The 20226-nt window shown below is 44.6% G+C and overlaps 1 protein-coding gene across 2 annotated transcripts in view; it reads left to right on the top strand.

Moving 5' to 3' along the window:
• EFR3B (EFR3 homolog B) overlaps positions 1–20226 on the top strand; it is a 385565-nt gene that overhangs the window by 203401 nt on the left and 161938 nt on the right. For both annotated transcript variants that reach the window (XM_077489234.1, XM_077489235.1), the window contains exons 2-3: positions 9329–9405; positions 18003–18130. In XM_077489234.1, coding sequence (XP_077345360.1) covers positions 9329–9405; positions 18003–18130 — 205 coding nt within the window. The remainder of the gene's footprint in view (positions 1–9328; positions 9406–18002; positions 18131–20226) is intronic.

Genomic DNA, 20226 nt, shown 5'->3' with positions numbered 1-20226 from the left:
ATTGCCATAAATGCAGCCTCACAAGTACCATGAACACAGCCTCGGAATGCATCCTCACCATTGCCATAAATGCAGCCTCACCATTGCCATGAATTCAGCCTCAACATTGACAAGAATGCAGCCTCACCTTTGCAATGAATGCAGTCTCACCATTGACAAGAATGCAGCCTCACTATTGAAATGAATGCAGCCTCATAAGTGCCATAAATGCAGCCTCACCACTGACGTGAATGCAGCCGCACCATTGACATGAATTCAGCCTCTGAATGCAGCCTCAAAATTGACATGAATTCAGCCTCACCATTGACAAGAACGCAGCCTCGCCATTGACATGAATGCAGCCTCACCATTGCCATAAATGCAGCCTCACCACTGACATGAATGCAGCCTCACCATTGAGGTGAATTTAGCCTCTGAATGCAGCCTCACAATTAACATGAATGCAGCCTCACCATTGCCATGAATTCAGCCTCACCATTGACAAGAATGCAGCCTCACCATTGCCATGAATGCAGCCTCACCATTGACAAGAATGCAGCCTCACCATTGACAAGAATGCAGCCTCACCATTGACATGAATGCAGCCTCACTATTGCCATAAATGCAGCCTCATAAGTGCCATAAATGCAGCCTCACCACTGACATGAATGCAGCCTCACCATTGACATGAATCCAGCCTCTGAATGCAGCCTCACAATTGACATGAATGCAGCCTCACCATTGCAATGAATGCAGCCTCACTATTGGCATGAATGCAGCCTCACCGTTGACATGAATGCAGCTTCACAAGTGCCATGAATGCAGCCTCACCATTGCCCGGAATGCAGCCTCACTATTGACATGAATGCAGCCTCACAAGTGACATAAATGCAGCCTCCCTGATGGCCAGTGTAGCCTGATCAATGCCCATCTGCAGCCAAGGTGTGAATAGGGAGGGGGATCAGGATGAGCACCAACAAATTACATACAAAAGAATCTCCTGTTTACTCGGCGGGCTCTTTAATACAAAGTCCCACCTGCTATGATAGACAGAACAGTCATCCAATGCCAGCCCAGGAGACGGGACTTCCTATTACAGAGGTTGCCGAGTACACAGGAGATTTTCCTTTATGTAATCTGACGGCTCTCGTCCCGCTCCCTCCCTGACCCCTCCAAGGCTGCCAGAACGATAACTACTGTATATATCTTTTGTGCCCCCCCCCCCCAACTAATCCCCAAGCGTCGTGTGGCACTTGGGGATTCGTTGGGGGCCACAAAAGATATATATATATATATATATCCAAATTACTAGTGGATCCGCATTAAACCGGAAAGCGGGCCGCAATTGGCTTGTGGGTCCGACTTGTCATGCCAGCACACTGCCTTTGATCTTCTTTCAATAATTTTATGTGACAGAACGCATCTCTGACATCCATTTAGATGTTCTTTCTCTTCCCCAGCTTGCCACTGGGTGGTGCCGACTTTATCTGTGTAATCTGTTGATTTGTAATCAAGCAACTGATCAGCAGTTTTTACAGTCAAAGGCTGCACCACCCAGGAAGCATGGACATCTAAAGGGATGCTGGGGATGTGTTCATATAATTCTGAGGAACAAAATGATTCATGGCAGAGAAATTGGGGCTGACCAATGAGAACATAGATCAGGAGGAGAGAGGATTGGTGACAACTGAAGTGGTTCAGACAAAAAATGAAGGTGAAAAATAAAAATAAAATTATATATATATATATATATATATATATATATATATATATATATATATATATATATATATATATATATATATATATATATGAGCTCTAAGAGCTCAGAGACAGAATATTGGCAAGGCACAGATCTGGCCAAGGTTACAAAAAAATTTCTGCTGCACTTAAGGTTCCTAAGAGTGCAATGGTCTCCATAATCCTTAAATGGAAGATGTTTGGGATAACCAGAACCCTTCCTAGAGCTTGCCGTCCGGCCAAACTGAGCTATTGGCGGAGAAGAGCCTTGGTGAGAGAAGTAAAAAAGAACCCAAAGATCACTGTGGCTGAGCTCCAGAGCTGCAGTCCGGAGATGGGAGAAAGTTGTAGAAAGTCAACCATCACTGCAGCCCTCCACCAGTCGGGGCTTCATGGCCGAGTGGCCCGACGGAAGCCTCTGCAAAACACATGAAAGCCCACATGAAGTTTGCTAAAAAAACACCTGAAGAACTCCAAGATGGTGAGAAATAAGATTCTCTGGTCTGATGAGACCAAGATAGAACTTTTTGGCCATCACTCTAAGCGGTATGTATGGGGAAATCCAGGCACTTCTCATCACCTGTCCAATACAGTCCCAACAGTGAAGCATGGTGGTGGCAGCATCCTGCTGTGGGGGTGTTTTTCTGCTGCAGGGACAGGGTGAGGAAAAGATGAATGCGGCCAAGTACAGGGATATCCTGGACGAAAACCTTCTCCAGAGTGCTCAGGACCTCAGACTGGGCCGAAGGTTTACCTTCCAACAAGACAATGACCCTAAGCACACAGCTAAAATAACAGAGGAGCGGCTTCACAACAACTCAGTGACTGTTTTTGAATGGCCCAGCCAGAGCCCTGACTTACACCCAATTGAGCATCTTTGGAGAGACCTAAAAATGGCCGTCCACCAACGTTTACCATCCAACCTGACAGAACTGGAGAGGATCTGCAGGGAGGAATGGCCGAGGATCCCCAAATCCAGGTGTGAAAAACTTGTTGCATCTTTCCCAAAAAGACTCATGGCTGTATTAGATCAAAAGGGGAATTATACTAAATAGTGAGCAAAGGGTCTGAATACTTAGGAGCATGTGATATTTCAGTTTTTCTTTTTTAATAAATCTGCAAAAATATCAACAATTCTGTTAAAAGAGAGAGCAAGATTGGGACTTTAAATGAAGCACACATCAGTAAAAAAGTAGGTCAAGTGACTATAATATTTATTATATAAAGTCCATGATATGTTATACAAACATTTCGGGTATCAACCTCAAAAATGCCAAGGGCATACAGCCTCCACACGATAACTCATGGACTGGTATTACACAATAATTTACAATCGAATACAAATTCATATAAGACATAAAAAGCAATACATACATGTATAAACATATCCTACTGTAGTTGAACCCAATGGTCAAGATAACCATAATAAGTGAATAATAGATTAAAAAAAGTTTTTTGAGTAACCATGCCTAAGTAATGAGTTATAAGGCGGAGAAGATCAAATAAGTCTTGATATTTCATGGTTGAGACAAAGGATAATGGCCAACGGCTCTACGCGTTTCGCGGTATTCCAACCGCTCATCAGGAGCATACAACATGGAATAATTCTGAAAATTATATATAAAATAAAATGAAAATTTGAATTAATTGATAAAAAATTAGCGGAATAATTTAATCATTATAATTAATTTCAAGGCTGGGCGTCAAACTCACATCTGCACCAGTGGGCCAGTAAAACAGCATCTGGGTCCGCAAAAAAGAATCGCAGTGCATAGCCACCAGGCACCGAGGCAGCCCGCGGGAAAGGTAACCACCAATGCAGACACTTCCAGGGTGGGAGGATGCAATACCTGTGAAGTGAGTGCAAATATCTATCTGAAAAATCTATGTGTGACAGACCAGATAAGGATCTGTCTTTCTGTGAAAATATATTTGTATAAGAAACTAGGGTGAAGAATGAGGAAGCAAGAAAAAAAGGGGGGGCACCAAAGCATGAAGATAAAAAGTGTGAGCAAGAAAATACCAGACTAAGATGATTGGATAAGTGAGCTAAGTATCGTGAGAATAAGTGAAAGTTCTCCGGTAGTGTGTTCGCCAGCATGGCGCCGGTGTTTGGGATCAGGACGGTTCTCCATGGTGGGCGCTTCACAGGTTGGGCTGCATGCATTCATCTCTCTTTTCCTTCCTGAACTTTCACTTATTCTCACGATACTTAGCTCACTTATCCAATCATCTTAGTCTGGTATTTTCTTGCTCACACTTTTTATCTTCATGCTTTGGTGCCCCCCCTTTTTTTCTTGCTTCCTCATTCTTCACCCTAGTTTCTTATACAAATATATTTTCACAGAAAGACAGATCCTTATCTGGTCTGTCACACATAGATTTTTCAGATAGATATTTGCACTCACTTCACAGGTATTGCATCCTCCCACCCTGGAAGTGTCTGCATTGGTGGTTACCTTTCCCGCGGGCTGCCTCGGTGCCTGGTGGCTATGCACTGCGATTCTTTTTTGCGGACCCAGATGCTGTTTTACTGGCCCACTGGTGCAGATGTGAGTTTGACGCCCAGCCTTGAAATTAATTATAATGATTAAATTATTCCGCTAATTTTTTATCAATTAATTCAAATTTTCATTTTATTTTATATATAATTTTCATAATTATTCCATGTTGTATGCTCCTGATGAGCGGTTGGAATACCGCGAAACGCGTAGAGCCGTTGGCCATTATCCTTTGTCTCAACCATGAAATATCAAGACTTATTTGATCTTCTCCGCCTTATAACTCATTACTTAGGCATGGTTACTCAAAAAACTTTTTTTAATCTATTATTCACTTATTATGGTTATCTTGACCATTGGGTTCAACTACAGTAGGATATGTTTATACATGTATGTATTGCTTTTTATGTCTTATATGAATTTGTATTCGATTGTAAATTATTGTGTAATACCAGTCCATGAGTTATCGTGTGGAGGCTGTATGCCCTTGGCATTTTTGAGGTTGATACCCGAAATGTTTGTATAACATATCATGGACTTTATATAATAAATATTATAGTCACTTGACCTACTTTTTTACTGATGTGTGCTTCATTTAAAGTCCCAATCTTGCTCTCTCTTTTAATATAATTTTGATAGGGATGGAGACAGGCATTCCTTTAGTGCCAGCCTCATTTAAAGTCCCAAAAACTTTTTCCTTTTTTTATTATCAACAATTCTGTGTTTTTTTAGAATTTTTTTTTAGCATTTTAGCAAATGGCTGCAATATAACAGAGTGAAAAATGTAAGGGGTCTGAATACTTTCCATTCCCACTGTATATGGACGTTTTTTTTCACTGATCATTTGATTTGTTTATGATGTTTACATTATTGTGAGCGCTGTAATCATATATTTTTTTTTTCATTTAGAAAATTAAGGTGGGCTCAAGATAGCAAAAAGGTTATATTTTGAAGATGCAAGTTTGCAGGAAATGGACAGTGGTCTATTTTAGCACAGGAACGGACTTCCTACAAATGTGGGAAAAAAGATAATGCTGGAGTTCAGCTTTAACCTTCGAGATAAGATATAAGCCCCTCATGGAGGGCATTGTTTATAGTTGGTTATCTGCCTTGTGATGTGAAAAGAAGCAGTAAAGCACAACTATTGTGTAGCATTGAAAAGCGGGAAGCAAAACCTGCGCATGTAATAAGAACATTTGGTTGCCCCTTTGTAGATAAATAAATACTATGCTTAGAATAAAAGATTCTTGAGGCATTACCACCACAGTACTGAGCATTTTTTTTATATCATATTGAAGGGTGCAAGTGTTTATAGTTGTTTAACCACTTGCCGACCGCCGCACGACGATATACGTCGGCAGAATGGCACGGGCAGGCATATGGGCGTATATATAAGTCCCTGCCTGCCCGCGGGTGGGGGGCCCGATCGGGCCCCCCCCCGGTGCCTGCGGCGGTCGGCATTTCTTCGAGAGCGATCCGGGATGAGGGGGCGGCCATTCATTCATGGCCACCCCCTCGCGATCGCTCTCGACGAATGGAAATCCCCCGTGACATCACTTCCTCTCCTGTAATGTAAACACAGGAGAGGAAGTGATGTATTCTCTCCTCCGTGTCGGTATTTTCCGTTCCGACACGGAGGAGAGCGGATCGGTGAGTTGCACCAACACTCTACACACACAGTAGAACATGCCAGGCACACTCACACCCCCCCTTTACCCCCCGATCACCCCCCCAATTACCCCTGCCCCCCAGTCACAGTGACACCAATGTCATTTTTTTTTTTTTTTTTTTGCATTGGTGTCATTTGTGACTGTAATAACTGTTAGGGCAGTTAGAGTTAGCCCCCTTTAGTTCTAATGTACCCCCCTAACCCCCCCAATAAAGGTTTAACCCCGTGATCACCCCCCGTCGCCAGTGTCACTAAGGCTGGGTTCACATTGCAGCGGTTTATGAGAACGAATGTGATTCGCACCGCACTGCAGTGCAAATCACATCCGATCTCTGTGCGATTCGAGTTCAGCCATTCGCCGCACCCGCCGCACCCGCCACACCCGCCGCACCCGCCACACCCGCCGCACCCGCCGCAAATTCGCACGGGACCCTTTTTTTGGCCCGCAGCAGAATCGGATCGCATGGGTGTTCACACCATGCGATCCGAGTTTGCAGATCGCACTGCGATATGCGAACTGATCTGGGGGTGTCAGTAACATTTCACTGACACTCCCAGCAGTTCGCATAGGGCAGTGTGAACTGCCGCCGGGAGGCATGCGATGCGGGAACCCGCCGCGGATTCGCGGCGTTTCCGCATCGCTCCAGTGTGAACCCAGCCTAATAAGCGATCATTTTTCTGATCGCCGTATTAGTGTCACAGGTGACGCTAGTTAGGCAGGTAGGTATTTAGGTTCGCCGCAGCTTTTTATAGCGCCAGGGACCCCCATATACTACCGCATAAAGCCCCCTGATTGCCCCCTAGTTAACCCTTTCACCAGTGATCACCATATAACTGTTACAGGTGACGCTGGTTGGTTAGTTATTTTTTTATAGTTTCAGGGAACCCGCCATTTATTACCTAATAAAGGTTTAACCCCCTGATCACCCGGCGGGTGTCATTTGTGACTAATAACTGTTAGGGCAGTTAGGGTTAGCCCCCTTTAGTTCTAAGGTACCCCCCTAACCCCCCCAATAAAGGTTTAACCCCGTGATCACCCCCCGTCGCCAGTGTCACTAAGGCTGGGTTCAGATTGCAGCGGTTTGAGAACGGATGTGATTCGCACCGCACTGCAGTGCAAATCACATCCGATCTCTGTGCGATTCGAGTTCAGCCATTCGCCGCACCCGCCGCACCCGCCACACCCGCCGCACCCGCCGCAAATTCGCACGGGACCCTTTTTTTGGCCCGCAGCAGAATCGGATCGCATGGGTGTTCACACCATGCGATCCGAGTTTGCAGATCGCACTGCGATATGCGAACTGATCTGGGGGTGTCAGTAACATTTCACTGACACTCCCAGCAGTTCGCATAGGGCAGTGTGAACTGCCGCTGGGAGGCATGCGATGCGGGAACCCGCCGCGCATTCGTGGCGTTCCCGCATCGCTCCAGTGTGAACCCAGCCTAATAAGCGATCGTTTTTCTGATCGCTGTATTAGTGTCACAGGTGACGCTAGTTAGGCAGGTAGGTATTTAGGTTCGCTGCAGCTTTTTATAGCGCCAGGGACCCCCATATACTACCGCATAAAGCCCCCTGATTGCCCCCTAGTTAACCCTTTCACCAGTGATCACCATATAACTGTTACAGGTGACGCTGGTTGGTTAGTTATTTTTTTATAGTTTCAGGGCACCCGCCATTTATTACCTAGTCTCACTAGTGTACCCCTAAATTTAGGGGTGTCTACTTTCCAAAATGGGGTCATTTGGGGGGGGTTTGTGCCATCTTGGCATTTTATGGCCTTCAAAACTGTAACGCCCTTAGAAAGCCTGAAGGCGGTGCTTGGTTTTCGGGGCCCCGTACGCGGCTAGGCTCCCAAAAAGTCCCACATATGTGGTATCCCCGTACTCAGGAGAAGCAGCAGAATTTATTTTGGGGTGTCATTTCACATATGCCCATGGCATGCGTGAGCAATATATCATTTAGTGACAACTTTGTGAAAAAAAAAAAAAGTTTGTAATTTTCCCGCAACTTGTGGCAAAATATAAAATATTCCATGGACTCAACATGCCTCTCAGCAAATAGCTTGGGGTGTCTACTTTCTAAAATGGGGTCATTTGTGGGGGTTTTGTGCCATCTTGGCATTTTATGGCCTTCAAAACTGTAATAGGTAGTGAGGAGTGAAGTCAAATATTTACGCCCTTAGAAAGCCTGAAGGCGGTGCTTGGTTTTCGGGGCCCCGTACGCGGCTAGGCTCCCAAAAAGTCCCACATATGTGGTATCCCCGTACTCAGGAGAAGCAGCAGAATTTATTTTGGGGTGTCATTTCACATATGCCCATGGCATGTGTGAGCAATATATCATTTAGTGACAACTTTGTGAAAAAAAAAAAAAAAAAAAAAAGTTTGTAATTTTCCCGCAACTTGTGGCAAAATATAAAATATTCCATGAACTCAACATGCCTCTCAGCAAATAGCTTGGGGTGTCTACTTTCTAAAATGGGGTCATTTGTGGGGGTTTTGTGCCATCTTGGCATTTTATGGCCTTCAAAACTGTAATAGGTAGTGAGAAGTGAACTCAAAAATTTACGCCCTTAGAAAGCCTGAAGGCGGTGCTTGGTTTTCGGGGCCCCGTATGCGGCTAGGCTCCCAAAAAGTCCCACATATGTGGTATCCCCGTACTCAGGAGAAGCAGCAGAATTTATTTTGGGGTGTCATTTCACATACGCCCATAGCATGTGTGAGCAATATATCATTTAGTGACAACTTTGTGTAAAAAAAAAAAAAAAATTTTTTTTTGTCATTATTCAATCGCTTGAGGCAAAAAAATAAAATATTCAATGGGCTCAACATGCCTCTTATCAATTTCCTTAGGGGGTCTACTTTCCAAAATGGGGTCATTTGGGGGGGTTTTGTACTGCCCTGCCATTTTAGCACCTCAAGAAATGAGATAGGCAGTCGTAAACTAAAAGCTGCGTAAATTCCAGAAAACGTACCTTAGTTTGTAGATGTGACAACTTTTGCGCAAACCAATAAATATACAATTATTGACTTTTTTTTTACCAAAGACATGTGGCTGAATACATTTTGGCCTAAATGTATGACTAAAATTGAGTTTATTGGATTTTTCTAATAACAAAAAGTAGAAAATATCATTTTTTTTCAAAATTTGCGGTCTTTTTACGTTTATATCGCAAAAAATAAAAATCGCAGAGGCAATCAAATACCATCAAAAGAAAGCTCTATTTGTGGGAAGAAAAGGACGCAAATTTTGTTTGGGTACAACATTGCATGACCGCGCAATTACCAGTTAAAGCAGCGCAGTGCCAAAGTGTAAAAAGACCTCTGGTCATTTACCAGCAAAATGGTCCGGTCTGAAAGTGGTTAAATAGCATATGCGGAACTGAATGTGCTACTTGTCTGGCCTCTTTTAATGAAAGTTCTGGCTTTGTCTGTTTTGTAGGTGTCTGTGGCTGCTGTGGGGCGCTGCGTCCGCGCTACAAGAGGCTAGTCGATAACATCTTCCCAGAAGATTCAGAGGTAAGGAGCTTTTGTTGATCAGGCATCATTCCATATACAATATATTAAACAACACTATATGCAGTATTTTTTATTTATTTATACCACTCATTAAATTGCACTGCATGCCAAACATCAAAGTCCACATTACACACCATGCAGTTCTGTCAAGCAGCGGCCCCCTACCTCATCTATGCAGGAGACTGCACACCTGCAGTGAAGTGAGTCCTACTCTTCAGTAAAGTTTCAGGCCTTAAACCAGAAATTATAGCATCTTAATAACTTGATGATACAAAAAAATATGATGGCAGGCTATGGACTTTTAATTCTCAACAAGCTGTATATGAGCTTTCAAACATTCCCTCTGTGACCTCTGTAGCTGAAGGCACTGTGGCGTAATTCATACTGAAGATGTACAATATCAAATACTTTAAATTTTATTTTCTGCAGCTCAGTTAGGGTCAACTCCTCCTCCCAGCATCAACTCAGCTGCTCCCCCGCTTGCTCCCCCACCCAGCATCAACTCAGCAGCTTTCACGTTCAACATCAACTCAGAGCCCCCCTGCTCCCCCACCCAGCATCAACTCAGCTGCTCCCCCACTTGCTCCCCCACCCAGCATCAACTCAGAGCCCCCCCTGCTCCCCCACCCATCATCAACTCAACAGCTCACCGTGATCCCTCACCCAGCATCAACCCAACAGCTTACCCTGATCCCTCACCCAGCATCAACCAAGCAGTTACCCCTGCTCCCCCACCCAGCATCAACTCAGCAGGTCCCCCACCCAGAATCATCTCGGCAGCTCCCCCACCCAGCATCTACTCAGAGCCCCCCCCCCCCGTTCCTTCACCCAGCATCAACTCAGCAGCTCCCCCACCCAGCATCTACTCAGCAGCTCCCCCACCCAGCATCTACTCAGCAGCTCCGCCGACTCCCCATCCAGCATCAACTCAGCAACTCACCCTGCTTCCACATCCAACATCAACTCAGCAGCTCACCCTGCACCCCACCCAGCTCCAACTCAGCAGTTCACCCTGCTACCCCACCCAGCATCAACCCAGCAGCTCCCCCTGCTCCCCCACCCAGCATCAACTCAGAGCCCCCCACCGCTCCTTCACCCAGCATCTACTCAGTAGCTGCCCTACCCAGCATCTACTCAGCAGCTGCCCCACCCAGCATCTACTCAGCAGCTACCCCACCCAGCATCTACTCAGCAGCTCCCCCACCCAGCATCTACTCAGCAGCTCCGCCGACTCCCCATCCAGCATCAACTCAGCAACTCACCCTGCTTCCACATCCAACATCAACTCAGCAGCTCACCCTGCACCCCACCCAGCTCCAACTCAGCAGTTCACCCTGCTACCCCACCCAGCATCAACCCAGCAGCTCCCCCTGCTCCCCCACCCAGCATCAACTCAGAGCCCCCCACCGCTCCTTCACCCAGCATCTACTCAGTAGCTGCCCTACCCAGCATCTACTCAGCAGCTGCCCCACCCAGCATCTACTCAGCAGCTACCCCACCCAGCATCTACTCAGCAGCTGCCCCACCTAGCATCTACTCAGCAGCTCCCCCTGCTCCCCATCCAGCATGTACTCAGCAGCTCCCCGTCCAGCATCAACTCAGCAACACACCCTTCTTCCACATCCAACATTAACTGAGCAGCTCATCCTGCTCACCTCTGCCAGCAGTTACTCTGCAGGTCAGCTCACTCTGCTCCCCCCTACCAGCAGCCTTCTTATTCTCTCTAATCCTTCTAATATCTGCAGCTAAAGAGGTCAGTGAGGGCTTATTATATAACTAGGTTCACACTTTGTGCGTGTTGGCAACACATACAAAATTGTGTGCTTTTCCGACACACACAGAAATGTGCTGCCCGTTAGCAGACACGTGGTGCCATTAATTGTTATTTGCACCTGCTAGTGCACACGATTCATCGAGGCTCGATATTTGCAGAAGAGTCCAGAACTTCTTTTTGCACCTTTCCCACATCTAGGGCAGCCTATTGAAAAATGAACGGGCGGCCGTATACACGATGCCAACGCTTCATCTCGCACACACAATGTGAACCTAGCCTAAAAGCTAATTTACTGCTTGGTAAAGCGTAACTAAAGTTTTGCTGTTGTTTGCTGCAATAAACTACACTTACCTGCCTGTTTGCAGCATCCCCCGGCATATAAACGGAGCTGCGCATGTGCAGCTCAGCTTACTGCAGCCGGGCCTGATCCCTGTGTGTCCCTGCACATACGCAGGAGTAACATCATCCCACACTGGCCAATGTATAGCTGGCCGAAAACTGTCATACAGGAAAAGGTGCTGGCGACGGACAGGGCCGTTGGAGGTTAGATAAGTATAAACTGCCTACTTAGATCCGCCTTGAGAATATGTAAATGTGGACAAATCCACAAGGCCTGGCCACAGGTTCACTTTAAACACACAGTTTCCCCTTGTCTTTGAATAGAACCATGTATTTTATAACCAGAGACATGCTTGTGGTCACTTTACTCTAAAGGCCTTCTTCCTGTTCCCTCCGTAACATTGATCCTCTGCTCAGTCTTTGCACTAAATCAGTATTCAGCAATACAATCCATATATAAATAAATAGATGTCACTTTTTATATGACAATATGGCATGTTCTTTGAATTAACTCTGCACTCTGTGACACTTGCTCCTGGTAAGACAAGATTCCTGCCAAGGGTGTCCTATTCTGCATGGCGGCTTTAATGAACTCCAGTGATGCTGAGAAGGTCAATGTAGTCATTGGAATTATTGGTGTCACACAGCAGCCATAAAAGAGAAAGGAGCTCAGCCAGCAAAACGCGGGGAGATGGAGAGCCACCAGGGAGTAGACGTATATAGAAAGGAAAATGAGCACATTACTGGTACAGAATTTGCAGCTCTTGCATATGAGGATGAAACGTATAAGCACACTAATGGCGAAAAAAAAAAAAAGATTTTCTGCAGATTTTTGTCTTTGGATTTACCAAAATAATATATTATGAGGTCAAACCTTAAAGCGGAGGTCCACCCTAAAAAACATTTATACATTGAAATTTTCTTTGAAATAAATTAAAAAAACATAGAATTTTTTTTTTATTTACTTACCAGAAACCCCTGTTGCTAGGCAGTCTTTCTAATCTGCCTCTTCCTAGTCCGTGGAGCTGTTCCGTCACTTCCTCCTCTTCGGCGAGCTCCCCCGTTGTCTTCTGGGACCTGTGTGCTTCCTAGAAGATGACAGGGCCATTCACAAAGCGACGTGCGACACACACATGCGCAGTAGAAAACGGGCAGTGAAGCTGCAAGGCTCCACTGCCGGTTTTCCCTTAGTTGCAATGGTGTTGCCAGCACCTGATCCGATGGACGGATCGGCCTCGGGGGGGCGACGTTGCAGGCTTGCTGGACAGGTAAGTGCCCTTATTAAAAGTCAGCAGCTACAGTGTTTGTAGTTGCTGACTTTAAAAAAAAAAACGGCTGGAACACCGCTTTAAGCCCTTGTACACACGGTTGGAAAATGTCCGATTGGACCGTGTTGTCGGATTATCCGACTGTGTGTGGGCTTCATCTGACTTTTTCCATCGGAATGTCTGACCAACAAAGTTTGAGAGCTGGATATAAAAAATTTTCGACAACATGTCCGATCGTTTGTATAGAATTCCGATCGGACAAAGTGCCATGCTCAGATCAAATTCCTAGACCAAAGCTATTGGCTGCTAGCCTGAATGTAGTCCTGTCGTAACTAAATAACGTCATCACGTTACGAACAATCGGATTTTCCGACAACTTTGTCCAACCGTGTGTATGCAACACTAGTCTCGGACAAAATCCGATGGATTTTGTTGTTGGAATGTCCGACCATGTGTACAAGGGCTAAGAGTTTCAATCTGTATGCAATCAGGCAGGCCCTTGCACTACATGGTTTTGGTAAATCTGAAGACAAAAATCTGCAGAAATTCTAATAGTATGTATGGGGTCTAAAGCCTCGTACACACAGTACGATTGTTGGCCAACCAAACGTCTGTTTTTTGTTTTGTTTTTATGAAAAGGGTGTCTGCCAGGATCTTGTTTTGCATACTAACGTTACTCAATTGTTGTGCCACAAACGTAATGAGGTACTACGAGGAATTGCAGCTCTTGAGCCCCACCCTTTGGGCCCCTTCTGCTAATTTTGTGTTTAGTGAGCATTGATTCCGAGCATGCGTGTTTGTACTTCCATCATTTGTGTACTGACCATACGAAAATCTGACAACAGACCGTTGCCCACTGAAAATTTACTAGCCTGCCATCCAACATTTGCTGGCCGAAAGTTGGACAGCAATTGTCAAAAGGAGCTTACTAATGGTAAGATTTTAGGATAACAGTCTGTCAACAGACAATCCCCTGCCAACAATCGTACCGTGTGTACAAGGCATAAGAATGTACTACTTCCATTCTGGGCCAATTCTGACGTTCCCCTCCTACATGTAAAAAACATAATTTTGTTTTTTTGCTAGAAAACTAGTTAGAACCCCCAAACATTATATGGTTTTTTTTAACAGGCCCTAGAGAATAAAATGGTGACCATTGCATATCCTCTTTATGGAGAGATCTGGGATCTACTAGACCCCAGATCTCACCTCTGGCCTCCAGTACAGCCGATCAGACATGGTAAACAAACAACTGAAATCCTCGTCGATTCTGGTTTCTGATGTCACACAGTGGGTGAAAGAACATACGTTCCTCTTGCTGTGTGCCCAGAATCAGATGCCGCTGGTGGCATCTTTACCAGGCTCCCCAATCGCATAGGACAGCCCGGTAAAGGCGATGAGAGGTGGTTTGGACCCCCTTCCACCGCCTGTAAAAGTAATCCAGCGTCTCGTTAGCTACTAGGATTACTTTTACTTTGTAGGGAATTGCCAACTCTAAAAAAAATGGTATCTCGATCATTGCAGCAGCTGCAGCGATGACCAAGATTTCACCCTTCCAATTCATGGACGTTTATAAACGTACAGTGGATGGGAAGTGGTTGAAAGAGTTAAAGCTGAAATTCATTTTGCTTATAATTTTTCCTTCCCTGGTCCCCTCCCCACCTATCCATATGCTAATGAGAATTATACATAAAACATTTTTGTTCTCATTACATACATTATTTTAGATCCAGCGTCATGATCACTGGGTCCTCGGCGCTTCTCTCCGCAATGCAGGCAGATCATGGCTGGTACTTAACTTCCTGAAAACATCACAGCACCCTGTCTCAATGCTCCTCCTAAGATCCAGTGGGCTGGTCCTTGGCAGGAGTAATGCAGATATCAAAATGCCTTGATGGGTGGATGTCAGCCTGGAGCAGCGGGCATTCCTATGCAGGTTGCTTTTGCATGCAGACCGCCCTAGGTAATGCCCACATTTGATGCTGAGCCTCCACGATTGAAAAAAACCTGAAATCCAATGGATGAAAGGGGCAGGCCAGGGATAGTCAGAATGGGGGGGGAAAGGGATAGTTGATGCTGGATGGGGTGGAGAAGAACACTATAGCCTCATTCACAAAGGTGTGCATGAGTGAAGAGAGCCCTTCTCATGGCTGTATGGTTTGGGATGCATGTGTAAATGACCTCAACATAGAATGCAAATTCTACCGGTCAAGACTCATCGTTTTTCATACTCCTCATAGAAAAGGAACATTCTTTCAAGGACAGTGAGGTGCACATTTTGGACAGAATGAACTGGACCACAAGAGGTGTGAAATAGACAATCAAAGCAGAATACCCATCCCTAAACAGGGACGGGGGTGTTCAACACCATCTGTCGTTCTCATAAGGAGAAAACCATAAATGTATTTTACTGGGATTTTATATGATAGACCAACATAAACTGGCATATAATTGTGAAGTGGAAGGAAAATTTATAAATGTTTTTTTACATTTTTTACAAATAAATATCTGAAAAGTGTTGGGTGCATTTTTATTCAGCCCCCTTTACTCTGATACCCCTAACTAAAATCTAGTGGAACCAATTGCCTTTAGACGTTACCTTTTGTGTAATTAAATCTCAGTATAAATACAGCTGTTCTGTGTAGCCCGCAGAGGTTTGTTAGAAAACATTCACGGACAAACAGCATCATGAAGACCAAGGAACACACCAGATAGGTCAGGGATAAATTTGTGGAGAAGTATAAAGCAGGGTTAGGTTATAAAAAAATATTCCATTCTTTGAACATCTCACAGAGCACTGTTCAATCCATCATCCGAAAATGGAAAGAGTATGGCACAACTGCAAACCTACCAAGACATGGCCGTCCACCTAAACTGACAGAGCGGGCAAGGAGATCATTCATCCGAGAAGCAGCCAAGAGGCCCATGGCAACTCTGGAGGAGCTGCAGAGATCCACAGCTCAGGTGGGAGAATCTGTCCACAGGACAACTATTAGTCATCCACTCCACAGATTTGGCCTTTATGGAAGAGTGGCAAGAAGAAAGCCATTGTTGAAAGAAATCCATAAGAAGTGCCTTTTGCAGTTTGTGGAAAAGCCATGTGGGGGACACAGCAAACATGTGGAAGAAGGTGCTCTGGTCAGATGAGACCAAAATTCAGCTTTTTGGCCTAATAGCAAAATGCTATGTGTGGTGGAAAACTAACACTGCACATCACCCCAAACACACCATCCCCACTTGTGAAACATGGTGGTGGCAGCATCATGTTGTGGGGATGCTTTTCTTCAGCAGGGACAGTGAAGCTGGTCAGAGTTGATGGGAAGATGGATGGAGCCAAATACAGGGCAATCTTAGAAGAAAACCTGTTATGCTGCGTACACGTGGTCGGACTTTCCGGCAGAAAAGATCCAACTGAATCATTCCATCGGATATTCCGATTGTGTGTGGGCTTCAGTGGACTTTTTCTTTCGAAATTTCTGATGGACCTAGAAATAGAACATGTTTTAAATCTTTCTCACGGAATCAATTCCTATCGGGAAAACCATTCGTCTGTATGCTATTCCGATGGACCAAAAACAACACAAGGGCAGCTATTGGCTACTGGCTATTTAACTTCCTTTTTCTAGTCCCATCATACGTCACCGCGTTCTAAACGATCGGACTTTGGTGTGATCGTGTGTACGCAAGTCCATTTCAGAGTTTATTCTGACGGAAAAAACCAGTCGTGTGTACGTGGCATTAGAGTCTGCAAAAGACTTCAGACTGGGGCGGAGGTTCACCTTCCAGCAGGACAACGACCATAAACAGTTAGAATGGCCCAGTCAAAGTCCAGACCTAGATCCAATTGAGAATCTGTGGCAAGACTTGAAAATTTCTGTTCACAGACGCTCTCCATCCAATCTGACAGAGCTTGAGATATTTTGCAAAGACGAATGGGCAAAAATGTCCCTCTCTAGATGTGCAAAGCTGGCAGAGACATCCCCAAAAAGACTTGCAGCTGTAATTGCAGTGAAAGGAGGTTCTACAAAGTATTGACTCCGGGGGGCCGAATACAAATGTACCCCACACTTTTCACATATTTATTTGTGTAATATTTTTTTAAACCATTTAGAATTTTCCTTCCACGTCACAATTATGTGCCACTTTGTGTTGGTCTATCACATAAAATCCCAATAAAATACATTTAAGTTTTTGGTTGTAACATGACAGAATGTGGAAAATTTCAAGGGGTATGAATACTTTTTCAAGGCACTGTACATTGAGGCCAGCTTTTACTTATGTTTGTTGGAGATTGGAGGTTTTCAGAGACCTTTGAGGCTGGGAGCCGTTTTGACAATGACTCACAGTAGGTGGTAGCTCTACATACTTGTTCCAATTATTTTCAATGGCACCTAAAATGCGGTTCGGTTTTGCCACAATTTATTGCGTGGCATTGGCGGCAAACCGCTGCCCGTGAAGCTTGTCGCCCAAAAGAAGCTCCTGCTCATTTTTGGAGCTACAAGCTTAACGCGATGTGATTTGCTGTGATTGCCGCACAATAAATCATATGATAATTGTGGCAAAACTACTCTGGGTTTTAGGTGCCATTGAAAATAATGGCACCTGAACCTGCGTTTTGTGATTGTAGTGCATTTTGAGAGCCCAAAACGGCATGTATGAATGAAGCCTGAAGACGGAGAACTGAGCGATCAGCATTCTTTGAACCTTTGATTCTGGGTGTAGAGGTGGCCGGGGACAGATGCAGCAATGGGCCGATGCTACATCCACCTAGGTGAGTATAAATGTTTGTAGAGCTCACACTTTCAGATACTGTATGGGAACTAACCAATTAACACCTATGCAGACTTGGCACCAAGGATGGGATGATGTAACTAGAACTGATGGGGGAGGGTTCACAACTTTCCCACCTCCCATCCTGTTCTTGGACAATCAACATCGGCCATTCCATGGTGATGGAATTAAGTTGTCTGTTAGCAGTGTGAATATACATGCTGGGGTATGTTCCTATCAGTCAAGAGACTTGGAGAAGCTATGACATATCTTCAACATTACAGCGCAAGACCAGATGATTATGACTGACTACTACTACTACTACGAGATATTCTAAACTGTTATGACGACTTACTATAAGAACACATTAAAGGTACCCCTGGGGTACCGTTGGATGAGAACCCGTGAGATGTAGCGTTCATCCATCTTTTTTGTGGTATTTTTAGGATGGCCTGGTCAAGTCAAACATGGAGAAGCTGACCTTCTATGCTCTATCAGCCCCGGAGAAGCTGGACCGGATTGGGGCCTACTTATCTGAACGACTAAGTCGAGATGTGGCCAGGCACCGCTATGGGTAAGGATTTTTATGGAGTGTTACTTATCCTGAACACAGTGATAGACTTGCATTAAACTACATCTACCATGAGAGAACTATTTAAGCTTTCCTGAAAATTCTTCTGACATTCTGGTGCATTGGTTCCAATGGTTGTGAATCACTGACCAAGGAAGCACGCGTTTGTGACACGGAAGCACTGAAGGGCAGAGATTGCCAGGCAGCTTGCATTTTCAGAAGGAGGCAAGAAATGGGAGTCCTTGTATTTTTCTCTTAGGCTGGATTCACACCTATGCATTTTTAGCGCTTTTTGCATTTTTCAGATTTGCACTACAGAAAGTGTTCCATAGGAAACCATGGTAAATGGACTGTAGGGCAAATCTGGAAAATGCAAAAAGCGCTAAAAATGCCTAGGTGTGAATCCAGCCTTAGAAAGAGAACATCAAGAAAACACAAGCAATGTGCAAGCACTGCTATGCAAGAAGCATGTCACTGATTTCCTAAGAAGGTCCCCGCTGTATCAGATCTGTCTCTATCTGCAGAATGTGACAGATTCTGTCCCCGTATGTGCCCACCAACTATTCCAGGCAACTTTTCAATAGACAGCAGTGGGTCTGTTAACATGTATCTAAACCTAAGTGCAAAACATTGCGGACCTGCAGCTGTTGTAAAACTACAAGTCCCATCGTGCCTCTGCCTCTGGGTGTCATGCTTGTGGCTGTCAGAGTCTTGCTATGCCTCATGGGACTTGTAGTTCTGCAACAGATGTGGAGGTCCACTCACTGCATATCCCTGGTGTATATAAACCCCAACAATTACTTATTTTTGTACAGTAAATATACAGTTGAAAGAGTTAAGTTATATTTGTTTGATAAAGTACAGAGAATACCTGTTGATCCTGCCAGAAATCTTGTGAGTTTATAACTTCCTGTGCTGCACTCTTATCAGTTACAGCTTCCTAGCTACCTCTGAGGACTCTAGAATACGTCCCCTTCATTTTATGAAGAGGAGAGGATGAGGTGTTCCCTAGTCCTCACTTCCTACCCTAGGGTGACAACACTGCTCCTCCATAGATACAGTACAGTGTGCGTTGTCAGCCTAGGACAGGAAGTGTGTTACTGGAAGGATCACCAGGTAAAATAAAGGATACAAAAAAAAAAACAATGCAACCACCACATCCAAGGACTGGTAAGCTTGAATATAATAAATCTTTGCCCTTCAGTTTAGACCAGTGATGGCTAACCTTGGCACCCCAGATGTTTTGGAACTACATTTCCCATGATGCTCTGGCACTCTGTAGTATAGTGGAGCACCATGGGAAATGTAGTTCCAAAACATCTGGGGTGCCAAGGTTCGCCATCACTGGTTTAGACTATCACTTTAATATGTAGCGCTACCCTCGAAGGAGCTGCTCGTATTAAGCGGTCCTCCCCACTATAGCACACACAGCTAGGCACATGGCATTTTCTTCTCTCACTGGCTCAATTAACCACTTCAGCCCCGGAAGGATTTATCCCCTTCCTGACCAGAGTACTTTTTGCGATTTGGCACTGCGTCGCTTTAACTGACATTTGCGCAGTCCTGCAACTTTGCAGCCAAATAAGATTGACGCCCTTTTTTTCCCACAAATAGAGCTTTTTTTTAAGTGGTATTTGATCACCTCTGCGGTTTTTATTTTTTGTGCTATAAACAAAAAAAGAGCAACAATTTTGAAAAAAAAGGAATATTTTTTGCTTTTTGCTATAATAAATATCCCCCCAAAAAATATAAAAAAAATCATTTTATTTTACAAAATAGGGGATAGATTTACAGCATTTTTATAATTTTTTTTAATTTTTTACTAGTAATGTCAGCGATCTGCCATTTTTATCGGGACTGCGACATTATGGCGGACACTTTTGACAAATTTTTAGAACCAATTGGCATTTATACAGCGATCGGTACTATAAAAATGCACTGATTACTGTAAATATGTCACTGGCAGGGAAGGGGTTAACACTAGGGGGCGATCAAGGGGTTAACTGTGTTCCCTGTGTGTGTTTCTACTTGTAGGGGGAGGGGACTGACCTAGAGGAAATGACAGATGGTGGTTCCTAGCTATTAGGAACACACAATCT

This window comes from Lithobates pipiens, unplaced genomic scaffold, assembly GCF_037356315.1.
Source record: "Lithobates pipiens isolate NorthernLeopardFrog02 unplaced genomic scaffold, aLitPip1_a1.2 Scaffold_18, whole genome shotgun sequence".
NCBI lineage: Eukaryota > Metazoa > Chordata > Amphibia > Anura > Ranidae > Lithobates > Lithobates pipiens.
Note: the sequence above shows the minus strand (reverse complement) of the source record. Positions and strands in the feature narration are given on the sequence as shown.